The sequence below is a fragment of the Onychostoma macrolepis genome, chromosome 24, assembly GCF_012432095.1.
Source record: "Onychostoma macrolepis isolate SWU-2019 chromosome 24, ASM1243209v1, whole genome shotgun sequence".
Lineage (NCBI taxonomy): Eukaryota > Metazoa > Chordata > Actinopteri > Cypriniformes > Cyprinidae > Onychostoma > Onychostoma macrolepis.
The window spans coordinates 6763278-6782855 of NC_081178.1; the positions used below are offsets into that span (position 1 = coordinate 6763278).

General features: G+C 34.5%; 1 protein-coding gene across 1 annotated transcript; it reads left to right on the plus strand.

The window, feature by feature from the left end:
* Positions 1 to 3141: 3141 nt before the first annotated feature.
* Positions 3142 to 17291, plus strand: alg14 (ALG14 UDP-N-acetylglucosaminyltransferase subunit). Its single transcript, XM_058765494.1, has 4 exons — positions 3142 to 3493; positions 4181 to 4332; positions 5059 to 5181; positions 16654 to 17291. The coding sequence occupies exons 1-4, from the start codon at positions 3337 to 3339 to the stop codon at positions 16882 to 16884; spliced, it is 663 nt and encodes a 220-aa protein (XP_058621477.1). The 5' UTR covers positions 3142 to 3336; the 3' UTR covers positions 16885 to 17291.
* Positions 17292 to 19578: the final 2287 nt, after the last annotated feature.

A 19578-nucleotide genomic window follows, 5' to 3' on the forward strand; every position in this document is an offset into this window, starting at 1 on the left:
TATTCTATTCCATTCCATTCCTTTATATTATATTATATTATATTATATTATATTATATTATATTATATTATATTATATTATATTATATTATATTATATTATATTATATTATATTATATTATATTATATTATATTATATTATATTATATTATATTTATTGGTAAATAATAATAATTATAATTACAGTGGGGCAAAAAGTATTTAGTCAGCCACCAATTGTGCAAGTTCTCCCACTTAAAAAGATGAGAGAGGCCTGTGATTTTCATCATAGGTATACCTCAACTATGAGAGACAAAATGAGAAAAAAAAATCCAGAAAATCACATTGTAGGATTTTTAAAGAATTAATTGGTAAATTCCTCTGTAAAATAAGTATTTGGTCACCTACAAACAAGCAAGATTTCTGGCTCTCACAGACCTGTAACCTCTTCTTTAAGAGGCTCCTCTGTCCTCCACTCGTTACCTGTATTAATGGCATCTGTTTGAACTTGTTATCAGTATAAAAGACACCTGTCCACAACCTCAAACAGTCCAACTCCAAACTCCACCATGGCTAAGACCAAAGAGCTGTCAAAGGACACCAGAAACAAAATTGTAGACCTGCACCAGGCTGGGAAGACTGAATCTGCAATAGGTAAGCAGCTTGGTGTGAAGAAATCAACTGTGGGAGCAATTATTAGAAAATGGAAGACATACAAGACCTCTGATAATCTCCCTCGATCTGGGGCTCCACGCAAGATCTCACCCCGTGGGGTCAAAATGATCACAAGAACTGTGAGCAAAATCCCAGAACCACACGGGGACCTAGTGAATGACCTGCAGAGAGCTGGGACCAAAGTAACAAAGGCTACCATCAGTAACACACTGCGCCGCCAGGGACTCAAATCCTGCAGTGCCAGACGTGTCCCCCTGCTTAAGCCAGTACATGTCCGGCCCGTCTGAAGTTTGCTAGAGAGCATTTGGATGATCCAGAAGAGGATTGGGAGAATCAGATGAAACCAAAATAGAACTTTTTGGTAAAAACTCAACTTGTCGTGTTTGGAGGAGAAAGAATGCTGAGTTACATCCAAAGAACACCATACCTACTGTGAAGCATGGGGGTGGAAACATCATGCTTTGGGGCTGTTTTTCTGCAAAGGGACCAGGACATCTGATCCGTGTAAACGAAAGAATGAATGGGACCATGTATCGTGAGATTTTGAGTGAAAACCTCCTTCCATCAGCAAGGGCATTGAAGATGAAACGTGGCTGGGTCTTTCAGCATGACAATGATCCCAAACACACCGCCTGGCAACGAAGGAGTGGCTTCATAAGAAGCATTTCAAGGTCCTGGAGTGGCCGAGCCAGTCTCCAGATCTCAACCCCATCGAAAATCTTTGGAGTCCGTGTTGCCCAGCGACAGCCCCAAAACATTACTGCTCTAGAGGAGATCTGCATGGAGGAATGGGCCAAAATACCAGCAACAGTGTGTGAAAACCTTGTGAAGACTTACAGAAAACGTTTGACCTCTGTCATTGCCAACAAAGGGTATATAACAAAGTATTGAGATGAAATTTCGTTATTGACCAAATACTTATTTTCCACCATAATTTGCAAATAAATTCTTTAAAAATCCTACAGTGATTTTCTGGATTTTTTTTCTCATTTTGTCTCTCATAGTTGAGGTATACCTATGATGAAAATTACAGGCCTCTCTCCTCATTTTAAGTGGGAGAACTTGCACAATTGGTGGCTGACTAAATACTTTTTTGCCCCACTGTATAATATAATATTTAATAATAACAACAACAACAAATTATTATTGTTGTTATTATGATTATGTTTTGATTAAGAACACTTATTATTTGTTTATTATTATTATTATTTTCTTATTATTATCTTATTATTAACTCTTATTAAATGAAAGCATTATAGATGTGAGAGCTGATTTACATCCAGGAAACTCTAATATAAAGTTTCCTGGCCCTGGTCCGGAAAGTATCCATCCTCTTCCTCTGAGCCACAGCCCATCAAACCAGCGCAAACCATGCAAACTTGAAGAAACTGAAAAATGGGAGAGCTTAACATCTTGAAAGCAGTTGTTGAACACAACGTCAGATGTTAACTGACAGTGTTCTCTATATAAATGCACTCACGGATGCAGGTAGGCTGAGTGTGAGCTGATGTGAAAGGTTTTAGTGTCTCATCTGATTACAATAATGCAGCCCCAAAGAGCCATTACTATTACATAATATAAACTCATCATGGCAAAGACATCAAGAAATGTTGCAATCAGAGGTGGCCGAATAGGCCGTTAACTCAGCTGGAAGCAATCAGACAAATATTAATAACAAATGAGCCTGTGACAGTGAGTCTAAATTATATTTAATGTCTGTCTTCCAGTTTACTAGACATAAAAGAGCACCACAGACAAAACAACTGAGGACCATTTCCATGAGACAACAAACACATTAATTTCCCATAGAATATAAGAGAACTTCAAATAAATTCATTCATCGGAAAGATTCCGAGCTGCATGTTGTTTATATTTGGTTCTGAATTCAGGAAATGCCTTTCAAATTCACATCATGGGATATCAGTTTAAGTTTAGTCGCATTAATGCTAGGCATCATAATTATACTAGACGTCATCTTCTTGAATAAATGGTTTTAAAGTGTTATTTAACATTATTATAAATGTGTTGGAACCATTTTATATCCCACAGATATGGGATAGAGGAATTCATTTTTGAGTGAAAAGTCTAATTGCACAAATGTGTTTAGGCCGAGGCAAGTGGTCACATAGGCTATGTACTGGGTTAAATGTAAACATTTTATTAGCTATATTATTTTTTGAATTTATATTTTATTATGTAGATTGATTATTTTTTTGTGTGTTTCATAACTGTTTACTGTTTAAATTTTACTCAAAAAAACAAAAAACAAAAAACGATTAAAGCTCCACTGTGACAACTTACCCCATACCTTACAACAACAACAACATGCACCACTACTGGAGTGTGCTGAAAATGAGCTGTATTTTTTATAAGGCAATAAAATTGAAATGACTAATAAAATGACACATATAATAAGTGATTAGGTTCCTTCACTTTTAAAAGCTGCCAGTACATGTCGCTGTTTCTAAACTCCTGAGTAAAAGTGTGATATAAATTTGTCCTTTATGACTTCCCGTAGCAGCTGTACGTGTACTGTTAATCCCATTCTCAAAAATACAGCACTTGGTTTAGTTTATAAAGTAGTTTAAATTATAAATGTGCGTTCGTTTTTGACGAACATGAGCCTACTAACATTTTGAGACTCGGCTGTTAAAATCACTGCTAGAGTTTAGTTTGGTGACTGATGGCATTGCTGTATGTTGTGGTGAGTGGAGTCATTCTCACTGCTGTAGTATTATTAACAGTGTTCATTTTACGATTATTTGGGATTTTGCGACATGGATCTGAATATAAACCAGGTCAGAAGGGCTCTGTGTCAGTCCTGGTGGTGGCAGGATCAGGTAAGAACTAATCTCAGGCATTTTTGTTTTCAAATTATTGAATGTAAAACAAACCATAGCGTGATTATAATTGCACCAACCATAACATGTAAAAATGGATATCCTTTCGATTTTACACATATACGATGGATGAAGGATCCTCAAATGCAAACTGTGTGTTTTGCTTCAAGAGAGCAACCATATTTGTGTTATGTTTTACTTTCATTCATTCATTTATAATAATTTATCATTGAATCATTTTACTATTCCATTTAATGTTATAATCATTTATAATAATCATTTAAACCACTTATATATACACTTAATTCATTGTTTTAAAAACTGATTAGTCATTTAAAATATACTCTTGTTTTTATATAATAATCATAATTTAAACCATATATATATATATATATATATATATATATATATATATATATATTTCATTGTTTTTTATTAATTGATTAGTCATTTAAAATATTCTTGTTTTTATATTAATTTTTCATTGTTGATTAGCCTTGTTTTAATTTAACTTAATGCTTGGATAAAAAGGTAATATCCATTTTATTTGCCAACTAGCAATTTTTAAATTAATAGTAATTAAAATAATATTAAATAAATTTATTATAATTTAAATATTGCTAGTTAACTTGGTTATTATTATTATTATTATTGACTTTTTAAATGTTTCTTTTCTGTTTCACCTAGGAGGACACACAACAGAAATCGTCCGTCTGATGGGGAGTTTATCTCAGTCTTATAACCCTCGACACTATGTGATTGCAGACACCGATAAAATGAGCGAAGAGAAGATCCGAACATTTGAAGCAGAGCAGGAGAAAAGCGGTTTACCCCCTCAGGTTGATTGGTCAATACTAAATGTGACCCTGGACCACAAAACCAGTCATAAGTGTCAATTTTTCGAAATTGAGATGTATACATCATATGAAAGCTGAATAAATGGTTTGTTAGGATCGGATAATATTTGGCCGAGATACAACTATTTGAAAATCTGGAATCTGAGGGTGCAGAAAAATCTAAATACTGAGAAAATTGCCTTTAAAGTTGTCCAAATGAAGTTCTTAGCAATGCATATTACTAATCAAAAATTCAGTTTTCATATATTTACGGTAAGAAATTGACAAAATATCTTCATGGAACATGATCTTTACTTAATATCCTAATGATTTTTGGCATAAAAGAAAAATGGATAATTTTGACCCATACAATGTATTTTTGGCTATTGCTACAAATATACCCCAGCGACTGGTTTTGTGGTCCAGGGTCACAAATATATTTGTACACCACTAAGGGATTTATTAACCCAAAAATGACCATCCTCATTCCAAACCCATATGATTTCTTTCTTCTGTGAAACTAAATGTGGGAAATGTTGATTTGTATTGTGTCTTACTTTGACCAGCAGATGGCAGCAGATCCTTTGTTTCTTTCAAGCACTTTCATGACTGTGGATTTGGGAAATGATAGATAAATAGATATCAACTCAGTCATAGTCTCTCATTCAATCAGGTGTACTGTATAATGTTCTTCTGCTTATATTCTCCCCCTCTCTTTTCTAATCACAGTTCACCATTCACCGGATTCCTCGCAGTCGGGAGGTGCGTCAGTCGTGGAGTTCCTCTGTTTTGAGTTCCCTCAGCGCTCTGATGTCGTCAGTTCCGCTGGTCTTTAGGCTTCAGCCGGATATGGTGGGTTCTCTCTCCTCTCATTCATTCCCCCATCATATCCTTATTAAGTATTAATTTCCTCTCCTCTGCAGGACGTTTGTGTAACCCCCCCCCCAGAAATAGCACATTCATAACATATTTATGAGATTATGCCTAAGGGCAGCCCAGCTCTGTTTTGAGTATGATAAAAACTTTTTATTGAAATTTAAATATACAGTATGCAAACATACTTGGATGTGATGCATATTAGTTTGCATTATTGAATTTGAAAATGTTAAGTAGTTTTTTATTTTTATTATTTATATTATTTAGCTCAGTTCATCAATTATGAAACGAGTTCAATTTAGCTCTAGGCAGCTCTACAGTAGTGTAATTATTCATCTCAAGTAACATGTATATGTATTATTAATGTGTTATATTGTTAATCTTTCTTTAATGCATTTCTAAAGTAAATCTCTGTAGCCACATGTCCTTCAGATTAACACTGTGGCGTCTTTTGCCCAGTCCATAACCTTGAGAATTCAAACATCCTGCACACTGTTTTGGAAACATAGCTTTTTATAAATATCTCCACCCTCTATTATTTATAGTTCAGATCATCTGCAAAATCTAGTCCAAATTCTGTAGTTTTCCTTAAGGTTCAGCCCGAGAACGTTACAGTTATAGTGTTCGCGTTTTTAAGTCAGTTCTCACTTCTTTTCTTTTTTTTTCTAGTTTCTATACTAAATGTGGTGGGAAAAACATTGGAATGGATTTAAATATGGTAGAATGTGTTTAATGCAAACTTATTGGTAGCTCAAAACATTATCAGATTACCCAAAAAGTCTGGATGAAATGGAAACGGACTCTGTTTACAGTACGTTCATATTGTGTGTTTCTGGTTTTTGTGAATGATTCATCAGTGCATGTTATGCCAAGGAAGCCAAATGTTTGTTTTTGTAATGTTTCATTCTTCTGAATTAACTCCTTTTTTGACTGATGTCACCAAGCCCTCATTTTTCAACTCCTGACCTTCAGCCGTGTTACACAGAGAGACCTCTTAGACTCCTGTTAGATAAAATCAAATCATGCCCTAACTTATGATCATTGAATATCATGTTTCACTTTGAAATATGTCACATTTTAGAAGTAAAATTGGCTTCAAATACTATTTCGTGTTGACTTAAAAAAAAGAAAAGAAAGAAAAGGGTTTGGTATTGATGGGAAATTCTGGTTAAACTGAAGTCCCTAGCCAAGCTATTAAAGGGATAGTTCACCCAAAAATGAAAATTCAGTCATCATTGCCTCATCCTCATGTCATTGACAACCTATTATGGTGCAGTCAATGTGATCCCACATTTGGTTTTCGACCACTAAATATTTGTAATATTCAACAATCTAAATATGGAGCCTCAATGAGGTACCCATGTCTCTGGGACTGAATGATATGGGGCCTTGATGAGGATTCAAAAAGAAAAATTAAGATTCAAAAAGAAAAGTTTATTAAGGACAAGAATTTAAAAATATATTATTATATCTTATATACTACTTGAGTTATAGGCACGCAAAGTTTGGAAAAAGAAAATGAATGCACTCAGACAGGTATGTTCAGTGTAGTTGTTTTGACAGAAGGAAATGAGATACATTTCTAGTTTCAACATTATTTGTTCTTCAGACATTCCTCTTTAAAAGAAAAGAAGGGGAAGTTGTATGCAAAGTGACTCACATTTGGTTTTTGACCACTGAAAATGTGTACTATTTAACAATTTACTCTTGGAGCCATATTTAAATTCCAGTATCTCTGGAACTGAACCATACAGGACCTCACAAATGAAGATGCCAAAAGGAAAGTGTGTTAAGACATAACATCTAAAAGGGCATAAAAATATATTTAATACTTCTTGAGTTATAGGCATGCAAACTTGCTGCTCTTTCTCCATTTTTGAATGGTCACCGTTGGCACACAATGCAACAAAGATTGCTAAAGTCAACAGATTTTTCTAACACACCTACCAATCTCTGTTTAAAAATAACATAATGATGCTGCCATCTTTCTGAAGTCACTTTAACCCCCTGTAATTTGGCTCTGAATCTCAGGTGAAAATTGTCATTTTGACCCCCCCCCTCCCATACAAAATAGTGGATTACTCATAAAATATACATCAATGACATTTAATATTTTGTCTTTCATCACTATACATGTTTATCTTTCTTAAGAAAAAAAATTGAGCCGGGGAACTCTAGTCGAGTTTAGTTTTTTGTGTTTTTTTTTTTTTCAGTTAACATTTATCAAAGTAATCAAAAATGTTTTTGGACCCCATTGACTTTCAAAAGAAATCTTCTTTTGATAGTCATACAGGTTTAATAAGTGCTGACAAAATGGTCATTTTGTGTGAACTATCCCTGCTTAACACAAAAGCAGTAGTTGTTGTGCATGTCACACAGCAGCACTGGGAATGTTTAAGCAGGTGATAAAATTTTTTCCTTCAGCAGATGATAAGACTATCGCATTACTGCTGGAAGACTGTCTGCTGTATAAGCAAACACTAGTCCTGCTGTTTCTCTGCTTGTCTTCAGCAAGAAACAGAGAGAGAGAGAGTTGCTGGGAAATCTCTGAAAGACAGATAAAGAAGGTAGGGGGTTGATTTAGTAAAAGAGAGAGGGATGGGCAGCGTTTAAGCCCTTTTTCAGGAATGAAAATCTGTAATCCAGGGCCTCTTTCTCTATCCTCCTCCTCCTCCTCCTCCTGTGGTTGTGTAATGAAGGGTTGTGAGCGGAGCAGCCGAGGGGTCTTGTTCTCAGGATGTGGCGAGACCTGACTGGCTCCTCGGCCCAGCTGCTCGAATCCTCTCCCCATGGGGGCGGAGCCAAGCAGCATCGGGTTTCTGTGTTGCCGTGGCGACCGGGTGAGAGGAGGCGGAGCATGACTAAGCGGCCGGCGCTGCAGTGATCGAGCAGTAGAGCTCAAAGGTCAAAGAGTCTGATCTCTCACGGGAGACCCTGCTATAGTGTTCTGTTAATCTCTAATTAGCGGCCTCTGTCCTCATGCTGATGTCATTTCCCACTTTTCCAGTCAGCCGAGTTCATTTAATGGGAAAGAAGTTTGCAGATTTGTACAAACTTGTATCTGTCGTCATGTTAGTTTCAAGGTAAAAGAGGTTAGATAAACTTACTTTATCTCAGAAAGAAATGTCATATTTTGCCCTCAAATCAAGAGGGAAAAAAACAACAAAGGATTTTTAAATTATTTATTTAAATTATTTTATTTAAATTAAATTTTATATTAATTTTGGTAATATATATTTACTTTGTTTTATTATAAAATTGTATGTGTGTGTATATATGCACACATTCAATTACATATAAAATGTATATATTTCGTCTTTTTGAAGAAGTTTTTGCAGTGTGTTCATTTCATTGCTGCTATTTTAGTATTTTATGTACTATTAGCATTTATAAATATTTAAAATGAGCTTTTATTTTTATATTTGTAGTTGTCGTTTTTAATATTAGTTTTAGTAATTTTGTGTGCTTTTATGTGCTTTTGTCTTGTTTTTTTATATTTCTATTTAATTTAAATTTATTTATTTTTAGTTTTAGTCATTTTAGTACTTCATCTTAAAGTATCACCAAGGCCACATTTCTAATTTTTGTTGAAGTTTTAATTTAATATTTATATTTAATGCAAATTCAGCTAATAAATTCAGTTACATTTCAGTTAACGCTTTTGTTTCATTCATTAGAATTATCACATTACTCATTATTGTTATATAATTTTTTTTAAAATCACCCTTTCTGACACAATAATTATTATTATAATTAAAATAATTGTTCATAATTATACATTTATTTTAATTATTATTATCTATTATTTTATATATATATATATATATATATATATATATATATATATATATGATGCTGAAATGACATTTCAATTTTTTGTGAGATTCACCTGCATATATATTTTTGTTTAATAAATATATTTTTAAATAACATTTTAAAAATATATATTACAAAAACAAAACAGAATTTTAGTTTTAAGTTTTGTTTATTTGGAATGTGAAATTACAATATAAGTACCAGGTGGCCTTTGATCCGGCATTGCACTGCGACAGCAGGATTTCCTTTTTAGTCCAGCAGACAATGTCTAAGATCTTCTTTAGGGGGTCCGGCACCCCTATTGTGTCTGCGCGGTGAGGGATCGTCCTTCAGCATGACTCAAATGTCAGCTGTTTGTTTTAACCAAACTTGAGCATGTCAGTGAGGGGCTGGGGCCCGTTCATCCACATACCACAGCGCAATAGGGGGAAATGGGGGGTCAGGTCTGCAATCCGGAGGTGAAGAGGAGGTGCATTCAGTCCTCTTTTAGCCATAAAAGGAAATAAGTGCGTCACGGGTACTCATGAGCTCCAGATGTGTCAGCACAAGCCAAGTGTCTCGGCCTGGTTCCGCATGCCACGAGGAGCAGTTAAAAGTGAATACTACTGTTCACTATTTACAGCTTAGGTTAATACGTCAGTCTAGACTCAAGTGCGTACATCTGTGTGACTTTAATAAATATTTGCTTTTGTTTGTTTACTTATCAGATTTGGCATGTGGCAAAAGTCTTAAATTAGTTTAAAATGTAACATAGTTGCATAACAACTACAGCTTGTTTTTACAAAGACTGAAATCTAAAAAACTGTTTATCAAGATCGTTTTAATAATTTATTTTAAATTAGCAATAAAACTGACAACACTGGTATTTTATATTTTTAGCTTCTTTGCCTCAAATTATACATAAAAATGATAATTTTTTAGGTTTGAGCAAAAATATTTTTGAGTAAAGAAACAGGCGACAATATCCAAAAGATGATTGGCTATTTTAATGGAGAGGCGGGACTTTTGTTCACACAGCTACTATATTGAGTGTCAACCATTTCTGTCTTTAATTTTTTCATCTTTCTTTGTCAAGATTATCTTTCAATAATTAATTTCAAATCAGCAAGGAAATAGATGCTAATGAAAAAAAGTTTTTTTTAGGTTACAGTAAAAATGCTCTAACAAACAGGTGATGCCTCCGTCAGAAAGATGATTGGCTGTTATAGTGGAGAGGCGGGACTTGCTTTCCTACAGCCGCTGCACTGTAAAAAAAAATTTAAAAAATAGGGCACAATGTACTGTATTAAAATATATTAAATAATATGAAGTAATTTTGTTGATTTATTTAAATTTAAATTTTTTTTTTTTTTACAGGTACAATTTTGCGCATCCGTCTGTCTTTCTGTCTGTCTCCTCTCTCTTAGACTGCCTTTGACAAGTTTACACTTGAATTGGTGCTTAAGTTGTTTTGAAATATCTTGATAAAACAAACTATTCTGCACAGAAATCCACCTTATGCAATCAGAATGGCCTTAGAAATGCATTGTTTCTTAAGTGAGTCTAGTTGTGACGCAAATCCAAAAATGAGAGAGAATATGGGAAAACAATTTAATCTGTGTTCCATAGATTTTGTGAGAGGGGAGAAGGTTTGTACAATTAACAATAACAAATAACTGGGTCTGGACGTTGTGCAGTGGACGTCCCCTCACATTCCACACAGACTCCTCACTGATCCTGGGTTTTTTGTTTGACTGCATCTCCATATGTTTCATCTTAGCCTTATTTGGAAATGCAGCAGACAGACCTCTGTGTGTTTTATTTATTTAATGTTCATCCATATGTTTATGATAATTAGTGATGGATAGATCATAAAACAAGATCTGCATGTTAGAATATGTCAGGATATGCACGTAGAAAAATAATGTTCGTAAGCAAGCAGTTAGTGTGTAATCCTAATCACAAATCTAATGTCACATAATATAAGCAATAATGGACAAAAGGGCATGCTATAATACAGTTTATTAAAATTACAACTTCATTCTATAAATAATAAAAAAAATAACTACATACATAAATGAAATGGAAATTAAACGCACACAAACATATATACATGTACGGAAAGTATTCAGACCCCCTTAAATTTTTCACTCTTTGTTATATTGCAGCCATTTGCTAAAATCATTCAAGTTCTTTTTTTCTCATTAATGTACACACAGCACCCCATATTGACAGAAAAACACAGAATTGTTGTCAATTTGTCAGAAAAAGAAAAACTGAAATATCACATGGTCCTAAGTATTCAGACCCTTTGTTGTGACACTCATATATTTAACTCAGGTGCTGTCCATTTCTTCTGATCATCCTTGAGATGGTTCTACACCTGAAACAATTGACAACAATTCTGTGTTTTTCTGTCAATATGGGGTGCTGTGTGTACATTGAGGAAAAAAAATGAACTTGAATGATTTTAGCAAATGGCTGCAATATAACAAAGAGTGAAAAATTTGAGGGGGTCTGAATACTTTCCGTACCCACTGTATATATCTGTATGTTTATATATGTATTTATTTATTATTTTATAATCAAATAATCTAAAATTGTTATACAGTATATAGTATGTTTATAATTTATGTATTGTACAGTATTATACTGTGTGTGTGTGTGTGTGTATATATATATTTCATAATGATATTTCCCCCCATTTTAAATTCTTCTTATCCAATCAAAGGTTAGATTTTTGTGAATTTTTTTAAATAAAAGATCACACAAAGGATTAACAATGCAGATTAATTTTCACAGCCTTCTTTGATCATATTTACCAAGGGTGCCGATATTTGTGGCCATGACTGTATGTATGTATATGTGTTAATTCGATTAATTAATTACGGTGAAAAATAACGCTTTAAAAGTATTAACGCATTTAACGCACTTGCCCTGCCCCAGACCTACGTGGGTCATCTGACATTTCATACAGTTGACTGATGACAAATATGAGGCAGGGAAACAACTCACTGCATGATGGAGCCTAGAGAACGTAGTTAGAATGTCCCTAAAATTCAAGATATGGAGCAAAAATGCCTCTTGTTTGAGTTTTTGTCTCATATTTACATCATATAGTTAAGCAATATCACACGAGCAATAGGCTAAGTGCAATATCACATGAGTGCAAATGTGATACTGATCTTATACAACAGTTCAGTAAGTAAGAAGTTAATATTGTGTTATTTTAGATACAATGCTGTCTGTTTTGCTCAATTTTGCCAACGAAAATATAAAGACAAAGCAGAAATGTTGGTCTCCGAGCAACACACAGCAACATTTCATTTCTTAAAGGGATAGTTCACCCAAAAATGAAAATTTGATGTTTATATGCTTACCCCCAGGGCATCCAAGATGTAGGTGATTTTGTTTCTTCAGTAGAACACAAACTAAGATTTTTAACTCAAACCGTTGCAGTCTGTCAGTCATATAAGGGCAGTCAATGGGCTCCACGGCTTTGAGAGAAAAAAAAAACCCACACACATACAAAACCAAATTAAACTGCGGCTCGTGATGATACATTGAGCTCTAAAGACATGAAACGATCGGTCTGTGCAAGAAACTGAACAGTATTTATATCGTTTTTTTACCTCTGATCCACCGTCCGGTCCAACTGTCCTGAGCGCGTCCACATCAGCCGGCGCGTGACGTGTCGTCGTCTTCTTGCTTTACGGCAGATCACAGATTTATAAGTGCATTACCGCTACCTATCTCTCAAATGGACCATTGACACTCTGTCTACAATCTCAATTAGGAGTGTCAGTAGTCCAGAGATAGGTGGCGGTAATGCACTTATAAATCTGCGTTCCGCCGTAAAGCAAGAAGAAGACGATATAAATACTGTTCAGTTACTTGCACAGACCAGTCGTTTCATGTCTAAAGACCTCAATGTATCGTCACAAGCCTCGGGGTTTAATTTGGTTTTTTGCTCTCTCAAAGCCGTGGAGCCCATTGACTGCCATTATATGACTGAAAGACTGGTGATGATCCGCTTCAAGTCGAACAAGCCTAATGATTCAATGGACCATTCATAAAGAACCATTTACTTCACTCCTGAATGAATCAGCCATTTGAATGAATCAAATAAATGACTCAGTGACTTAATCATTAACACATTTACCACCACCTACTGGCAGTTTTAGCTTATAATTAAGAGGATCATTTAATTAAAGAAATAAGTTCATATTTCCATAGTAATAATAATAAAATTAATTATTAAAGGTATAGTTCACCCACCCAAAAATGACAATTGTGCCATCATTTACTCATGGTCCAAAAGAGTATATGTAATAAATTTTATCAAACGAAATATTTCTTGCTGAAGCTACTTTTTGTAATGTCTGTTTGATGCTTTACACAACAATGACTTTAAATGATCTTTTGGGAGTAATTTCTCAGCCAAATTTGATGTCACATCATGTAATATATGTTTTTAATATATAGTATTTTTATTTTTATATATTTCCTGGCCATTTACCATCACCCTCGTAATATGTACTTGCATATTATACATAATATATCCCCAAATTTACATCAGTGCATAATCCTAATCACACATTCCAATATACAAACTATTAAAAAAAAAAGTGGAAAATATAATAGGATGCTGCCATTCTTGCAGTAACAGGCAAGTAAAATAACGGTCCTCATTGGGTGTTTATGTTGTGTTGCTACTCATAAGACACTGTATAGACAGCCTTTTACTTTGTTACTGTTTAAAAAACTCAGAATGAACTCGTCTGTCATTTATAGCCATGACACCTGCAGTCTGGTCTGTGCTGACTCATCTGAAGCCTGAGAAGGGAAGTAACAAAACCTGGTAACGGTTTAATCTCACCTGGAGCTACTCTGTATGATGTGGAGTAATAAAGTGGCCCTACCTCGATGACCTCATTAGTAATTACGTCTCAGCACCTGTGCACGTCCTCACCTGTCTGTGCAGCTGTGATACGAACATGTCTCACAGTGATGTCATCAGAGGAACAATAACTCCATAAGGCCTTTGATTTATGAAAATGTTTCAGCATTAGTGTATAATCCCCACTGGCTTTGGTTAAGCAGCAGTTTAACATGCACTGGCCATCAACAGATATTGATGAGATTTTCTCTTTCCTTGCATGACTCGCAGCTGAGCACTGTGCTTATATGGTGCAGTAGAAAGGGTCGGACTAGTGGTTCTGGTTGTTGACGTGATTGAAAGTCACTTCAGGGTTTTTAATGTTGACCAGGCTGTATTTTATTTAATTACCACATTTTTTTTTTTTTTTTTTTATGTTTTTTTTTTTTCCGTTAATACCACAATGTGTCAATATTAGATTTTGATATTCGGAAGGGTGCTATATATTAAGAGAGGCTGTTTTAAGGTAAATATGTTGAAATTTTTTTTTTTTTAACTTTACATTTTCAATTGTAAATGTATTTAAATCAGTAATGCAAAGAAAAAAGAACCAAAAAAAACCCAACATAAAATTAAACATTTTTTTTGGTTTTTAGACCTTAGGTTATATTTTATAGAGGCTTTGCAACGGCAGTATGAAAACAGTTATTATGAAAAAAAGCTATTTTTCAGTATGCCATTTGAAAATTATTATAAAACCCTGTCTGTTAGCTTCTTTCCTATTTTCTACACTGACTTTTGGATAAAAAAAATTTTTTTAATTTTTTTTTGCTTGGATATAAATTTTTTTTTTTGTATTTTTTAAAGAAGTCAGTGTTGGTGGAACAGAGCTGTTGTGTTTTAGTTATTTGTGCATTCACGATTACTAATGCCAAGTGTTTCTTTTGAGAAAATGTAGAAGAGGCTAAAAAGAGAGCGCCTCATATCCAGTTTTCATTATATGTCTTTCTTCTCCTTACACAAAAAACAAGCTGTTTTCTTTGATGCTCATTCAGCGCCCCGCCGATCCGACAGCCTCGAAATGGTGTTTTTCTGACACTTGATTTATGTCGTGTTGAAGTTTCACATGATGGCCATTTAAATTTGCACCACTCTGATGACAGACTCAAATAGCGCTCTGACATCTTGGCCTGTGCCCATAGCAAACGCTCGCCAATCTCTGCACACAATCCAGCAGCCCTTCAGAGCTGAAGTCAGCGTCTCTCTGTTGGGTGACAGTGATCTCATTCCCCGAAGTGAACTCACAGGTTTCTGTGAAATGTAAATACGGGCCTAGACGGATCGCCCACCTGGTGGTCCGTCCCTGCCAATCCCCATCGCTCATCTGCCTCCAGGTGCAGGATGGGAAATGGAGTGTTTTAGACAGTTTGGAAACTGGCAATAAACTCAATCCGAGCAGCGTTGGACCTTGAAGCAGACAGAAGTGAATTGAAGCGTATGTGAGTGGAAAACGTCCCTCACCTCTGATGTTCTCACTTGGGTCGCTGTCCTCGGTTCCTGCCGCATATCGGTTTCAGCTCTGAGCAGACAGAGGCTGGATTTTTCCAGTGTTAATGTGTCTGAGCAGTTGGTGTAAGATGATTTCTCCAGACCCCATGGCTCGTCTCCACCGAAGTCTGACCGCCTTCCTGTGCCGCTCGCTGTCTCCAGTTTTGAACCAGAAAGCTCATATTTCTCCAACTCCGAGGACTCTGTACTTTATGCTGGAGTCTTTCTGATGTTGTGTCTTGGCTTAAGTCAAATCAATTCATCTTTAATTTGTATAGCACTTTTCACTGTCCAAAAGCAGAAAAAATCGTAAATTCCACAAATTGTTTCCCCAAGTGTGTGTCAAGAAGTTCACCTCATGTGGTCGTCTCAGAGAGTGAACTTATTTACAGATGACGTGTTGCAAGTTGACTAATCATGGATTTGTAATTAAAATACCCTTGTATTCCCTTAATAATTTCAATCGAATTAGCTCAGAATTAAAATAAAATTATATTATAAGGTAATAGTGAGATTAGTTTAAAATAAGAAAAATGGCTACTTAAAAAAAATTATTTATTCTTAAAATTTTATGTTTTATGTTTTTGTAAGGAGTATTTTATGCTCACTGAGGCTGCATTTATTTGATCAAATTGTAATTTTGTAAAATATTATTACAGTTGTTATTACAATTTCAAATACCTGTTTCTATTCGAGTATATTGTAAAATATAATTTATTCCTGTGACGCAAAGCTGAATTTCCAGCATCATTACTCCAGTCTTCGGTGTCACATGATCCTTAGAAATCATAATAATATTGTTTCTTAAAGCAGTTAATCAGCATATTAGAATAAGTAACTATTATCATTCTTATATCAATTTTGAAAACAGTTGTGCAGCTTAATATTTTTGTGGAAAACATAATACATTTTCAATTTGTTAGTTTATACATTAGGTATTATGAACTAATTATGAACAATACTTTTTACAGCATTAAAATGTAATTATATGAATTAACATTAGTCAGTATATTATTAACAAACATGAATTAACAATGAGTGTATATTTATAAGTAAACAATCGCTGTAAAAAAAAAAAAAAAAAAAAGGGTGTTCATTGTTAGTTTATAATGCCTTAACTATAATGTTAATTACTTGAATCTTGAATTGTAATGTGTCTTTATTTATATATATATATATATATATATATATATATATTTTTAAGCGAGTGTGTGTTTGTATTTCAGGTGCTGTGTAATGGTCCAGGAACGTGTGTCCCACTGTGTGCCGCTGGGCTGATCCTGGGCGTCCTGGGCCTAAAAAGAGTCTTGATCGTCTATGTGGAGAGCATCTGTCGTGTGGAGACGCTGTCTCTGTCCGGGAAGATCCTCTACTACTTTTCTGACTACTTTTTTGTGCAGTGGGCACCACTAAAAGACAAATACCCAAAGGCCATCTACTTAGGGAGACTGGTGTGATCCCTTTCTGTGGACTTTTTCACTTTTGTATTGAGAATTATATGCCATTTTGATACTGTTCTTCACATTCGATTTGTTCCTATGCAGTTACTGACGTGCTGAATACACAACTATGACAACTATCTCTGAGTTTTGTTTTTTTAAGCCAAACGATCATGACGGGCTGATGAGATGTCCTGTTCTACCTTTTACGCCTTTGAAAAGTCAACAAAACTAAACCGAGAGATGTTATTACACGTGCAGGTGTTTCTAATTGCATTCGTAGTTTCAGTGTTTTTTTTCATGCACCACTTCATGGAAAACAGTATTTGCTTTTGATCACGGATTTGTCCATTTCAAGGTTATGCTGTCATTCAGATAAATGAAAGACTTGTTTTAAATATAGATTGTGATACCTCATTCTTAAGTGTGAATACATTTTTTCTTAGTGTGGTTGTGAAATATTTTCCAGCTCACTACGCATTTCAGTGGTACTTCATTGTCCTCCTGTGCTGGTATGTGGTTCTAGAGGAAATAGTGTGAAAAATAGACTAAACAGATGGAAAAGCTACAATTCTCAGCTGTAGTTTTTATTTTATTTTATTTTATTTTATGTGTCTATAATATCCTGCTATTCTTGTTTCTAGAGAAGAGACGGCACTCTAATATACGTGCAGCATGAGGTAGAATATAACCTGATGGTTTCCTTTGTCTCACATAACAAGTTCATACAGGTACCTTAGTCATTTACTTCTCAGCATAAAGTTTTGCGACTGTGACGTTTCTGAACAGCTGCAAATGGATGATCCCATCAGACATGTCTGTAAGGTATGTGATCTCATGTATAATTTAGTTATTATGAGCATAGATGGTAACCGTAGCATTGCGGAATTAAAAATCCTGTTCATTTTATCCACAATGAAATAGATTTTTTTAAAGGAATAGTTCAGCCAAAAATGCCAATTTGCTGAAAATTTACTCGCCCTCAGGCCTTCCAAGATGTAGATGAGTTTGTTTCTTGATTGGAATAGATTTGGAGAAATTTAGCATTACATCACTTGCTCACCACCAATAGATCCTCTGCAGTGAATGGGTGCCGTCAGAATGAGAGTCCAAACAGCAGAGAAAAACATCACAATCCACACCACTCCAGTCCATCAGTTAACATCTTGTAAAGCGAAAGCTGACCATTTATGGAACTTTTTGGGAGGAGGTAAAGACCAAACACCAACAGCAAGAGTAATTCAGCATAAGAGTTATTATCTCTAATCATAACAGTCTCTTATCAGCAAACTCCTCAATGTTTCACCTCTCACTGGCTGAAACCATCACCAATATCATCAATATCTTTATTAGTCGACCTTGCAGAATTTCAATTCAATTTCATTCTTGTATTCCATGTTGGATTCAGTTTTTAGTTGACAAAATGCCTTCAGCCTCTGAAAAAGCAGGTCATGTTGTCAGATAAATCACATGGTGAATCTGACAACATTCTGACATTGTGTTTGTACCTGTGCGCTATTAGAAATATCCATGAAACGAAATCAACCTTAGAGAAAATGTCTTCCTTGTTTACGCTGCACAGGTTGAGTGATAGTGAGAGATTCTGATCTCCTCAGACAAACCACCTCCATGATAGTTGTTTTTTTCCTCATGTTGTTTTCACTTCAACCTTTCGGACAAAAATAACCCTGAGCATCAACAGGTCATTTAAAGCTACTTGACAACACAGAAAATGGCAATGCAGAAATTGGATGCATACACTTGGCCTGTGTTGTGTATTTTATGATAGACATGGTTTGATTGCCATTGATAAATTGTGTTATTTTACCATACCATAGTTAGTATTACCGCAGTATGAGGGTGGTGTTTTATTTGCTTTTTTATTCTTCATTATGTAATCTGGAAAGCACTTTTGATTAGCTTCATTTTATTTATTTATTTATTTTTATTGCCCTACATGCTATGTGACCCTGGACCACAAAACCAGTGCCACGGTTATATTTGTAGCAACAGCCATTGTATCAAATATAACCCATTGTATCAATGGGTCAAAATAATAGATTTTTTTTTATGCAAAAAATCATTAGGATATTAAGTAAAGATCATGTTCCATGAAGATTTTTTATAAATTTCCTACCTTAAATATATCACAACTTAATTTTTGATTTGTAATATGCATTGCTAAGGACTTAATTTGGACAACTTTAAAGGTGATTTTCTCAATATTTAGACTTTTTTTTGCACCCTCAATTTCCAGATTTTCAAATAGTTGTATATCAGCCAAATATTGTCCTATCAAAATCAGTGGAAAGCTTGCTTATCCAGCTTTCAGATGATTTCAAATGGACCCTTATGACTGGTTTTGTGGTCCAGGGTCACATATATAAACTAGTAACTAAGTGGGTTAATTTTAGTTTGGGCCATTAATAACATTAGCAAATATTAAATTATTTAATGTTTAACAAATCATTAATGCACACTCAAATAGATTAAAATTTGTTTAAAATTTCATTTCATTTTTATCATTTTATTTGTTAAGTTAATCAGTATTATTAAGATTCATTTATTCAGATAATTGTTAATATATAGAATATAGTTTCGTTTTAATCATCATCCTGATCTGTTAAGCAATAATGTTTGTAAACTGACTTAAAAGTTAACCTTGAAATATTTATCTTGTTATTGCTGTTATCAAACTAGCAACAAAGAATC

Excerpts from the sequence above, each read along its gene's own strand:
- alg14 (XM_058765494.1), top strand. The coding sequence starts at position 3,337 with ATGGCATTGCTGTATGTTGTGGTGAGTGGAGTCATTCTCACTGCTGTA. Across the intron at positions 3,494-4,180 it reads CCTGGTGGTGGCAGGATCAG|GAGGACACACAACAGAAATC; the intron begins GTAAGAACTAAT and ends TGTTTCACCTAG. Across the intron at positions 5,182-16,653 it reads TTAGGCTTCAGCCGGATATG|GTGCTGTGTAATGGTCCAGG; the intron begins GTGGGTTCTCTC and ends TTTGTATTTCAG.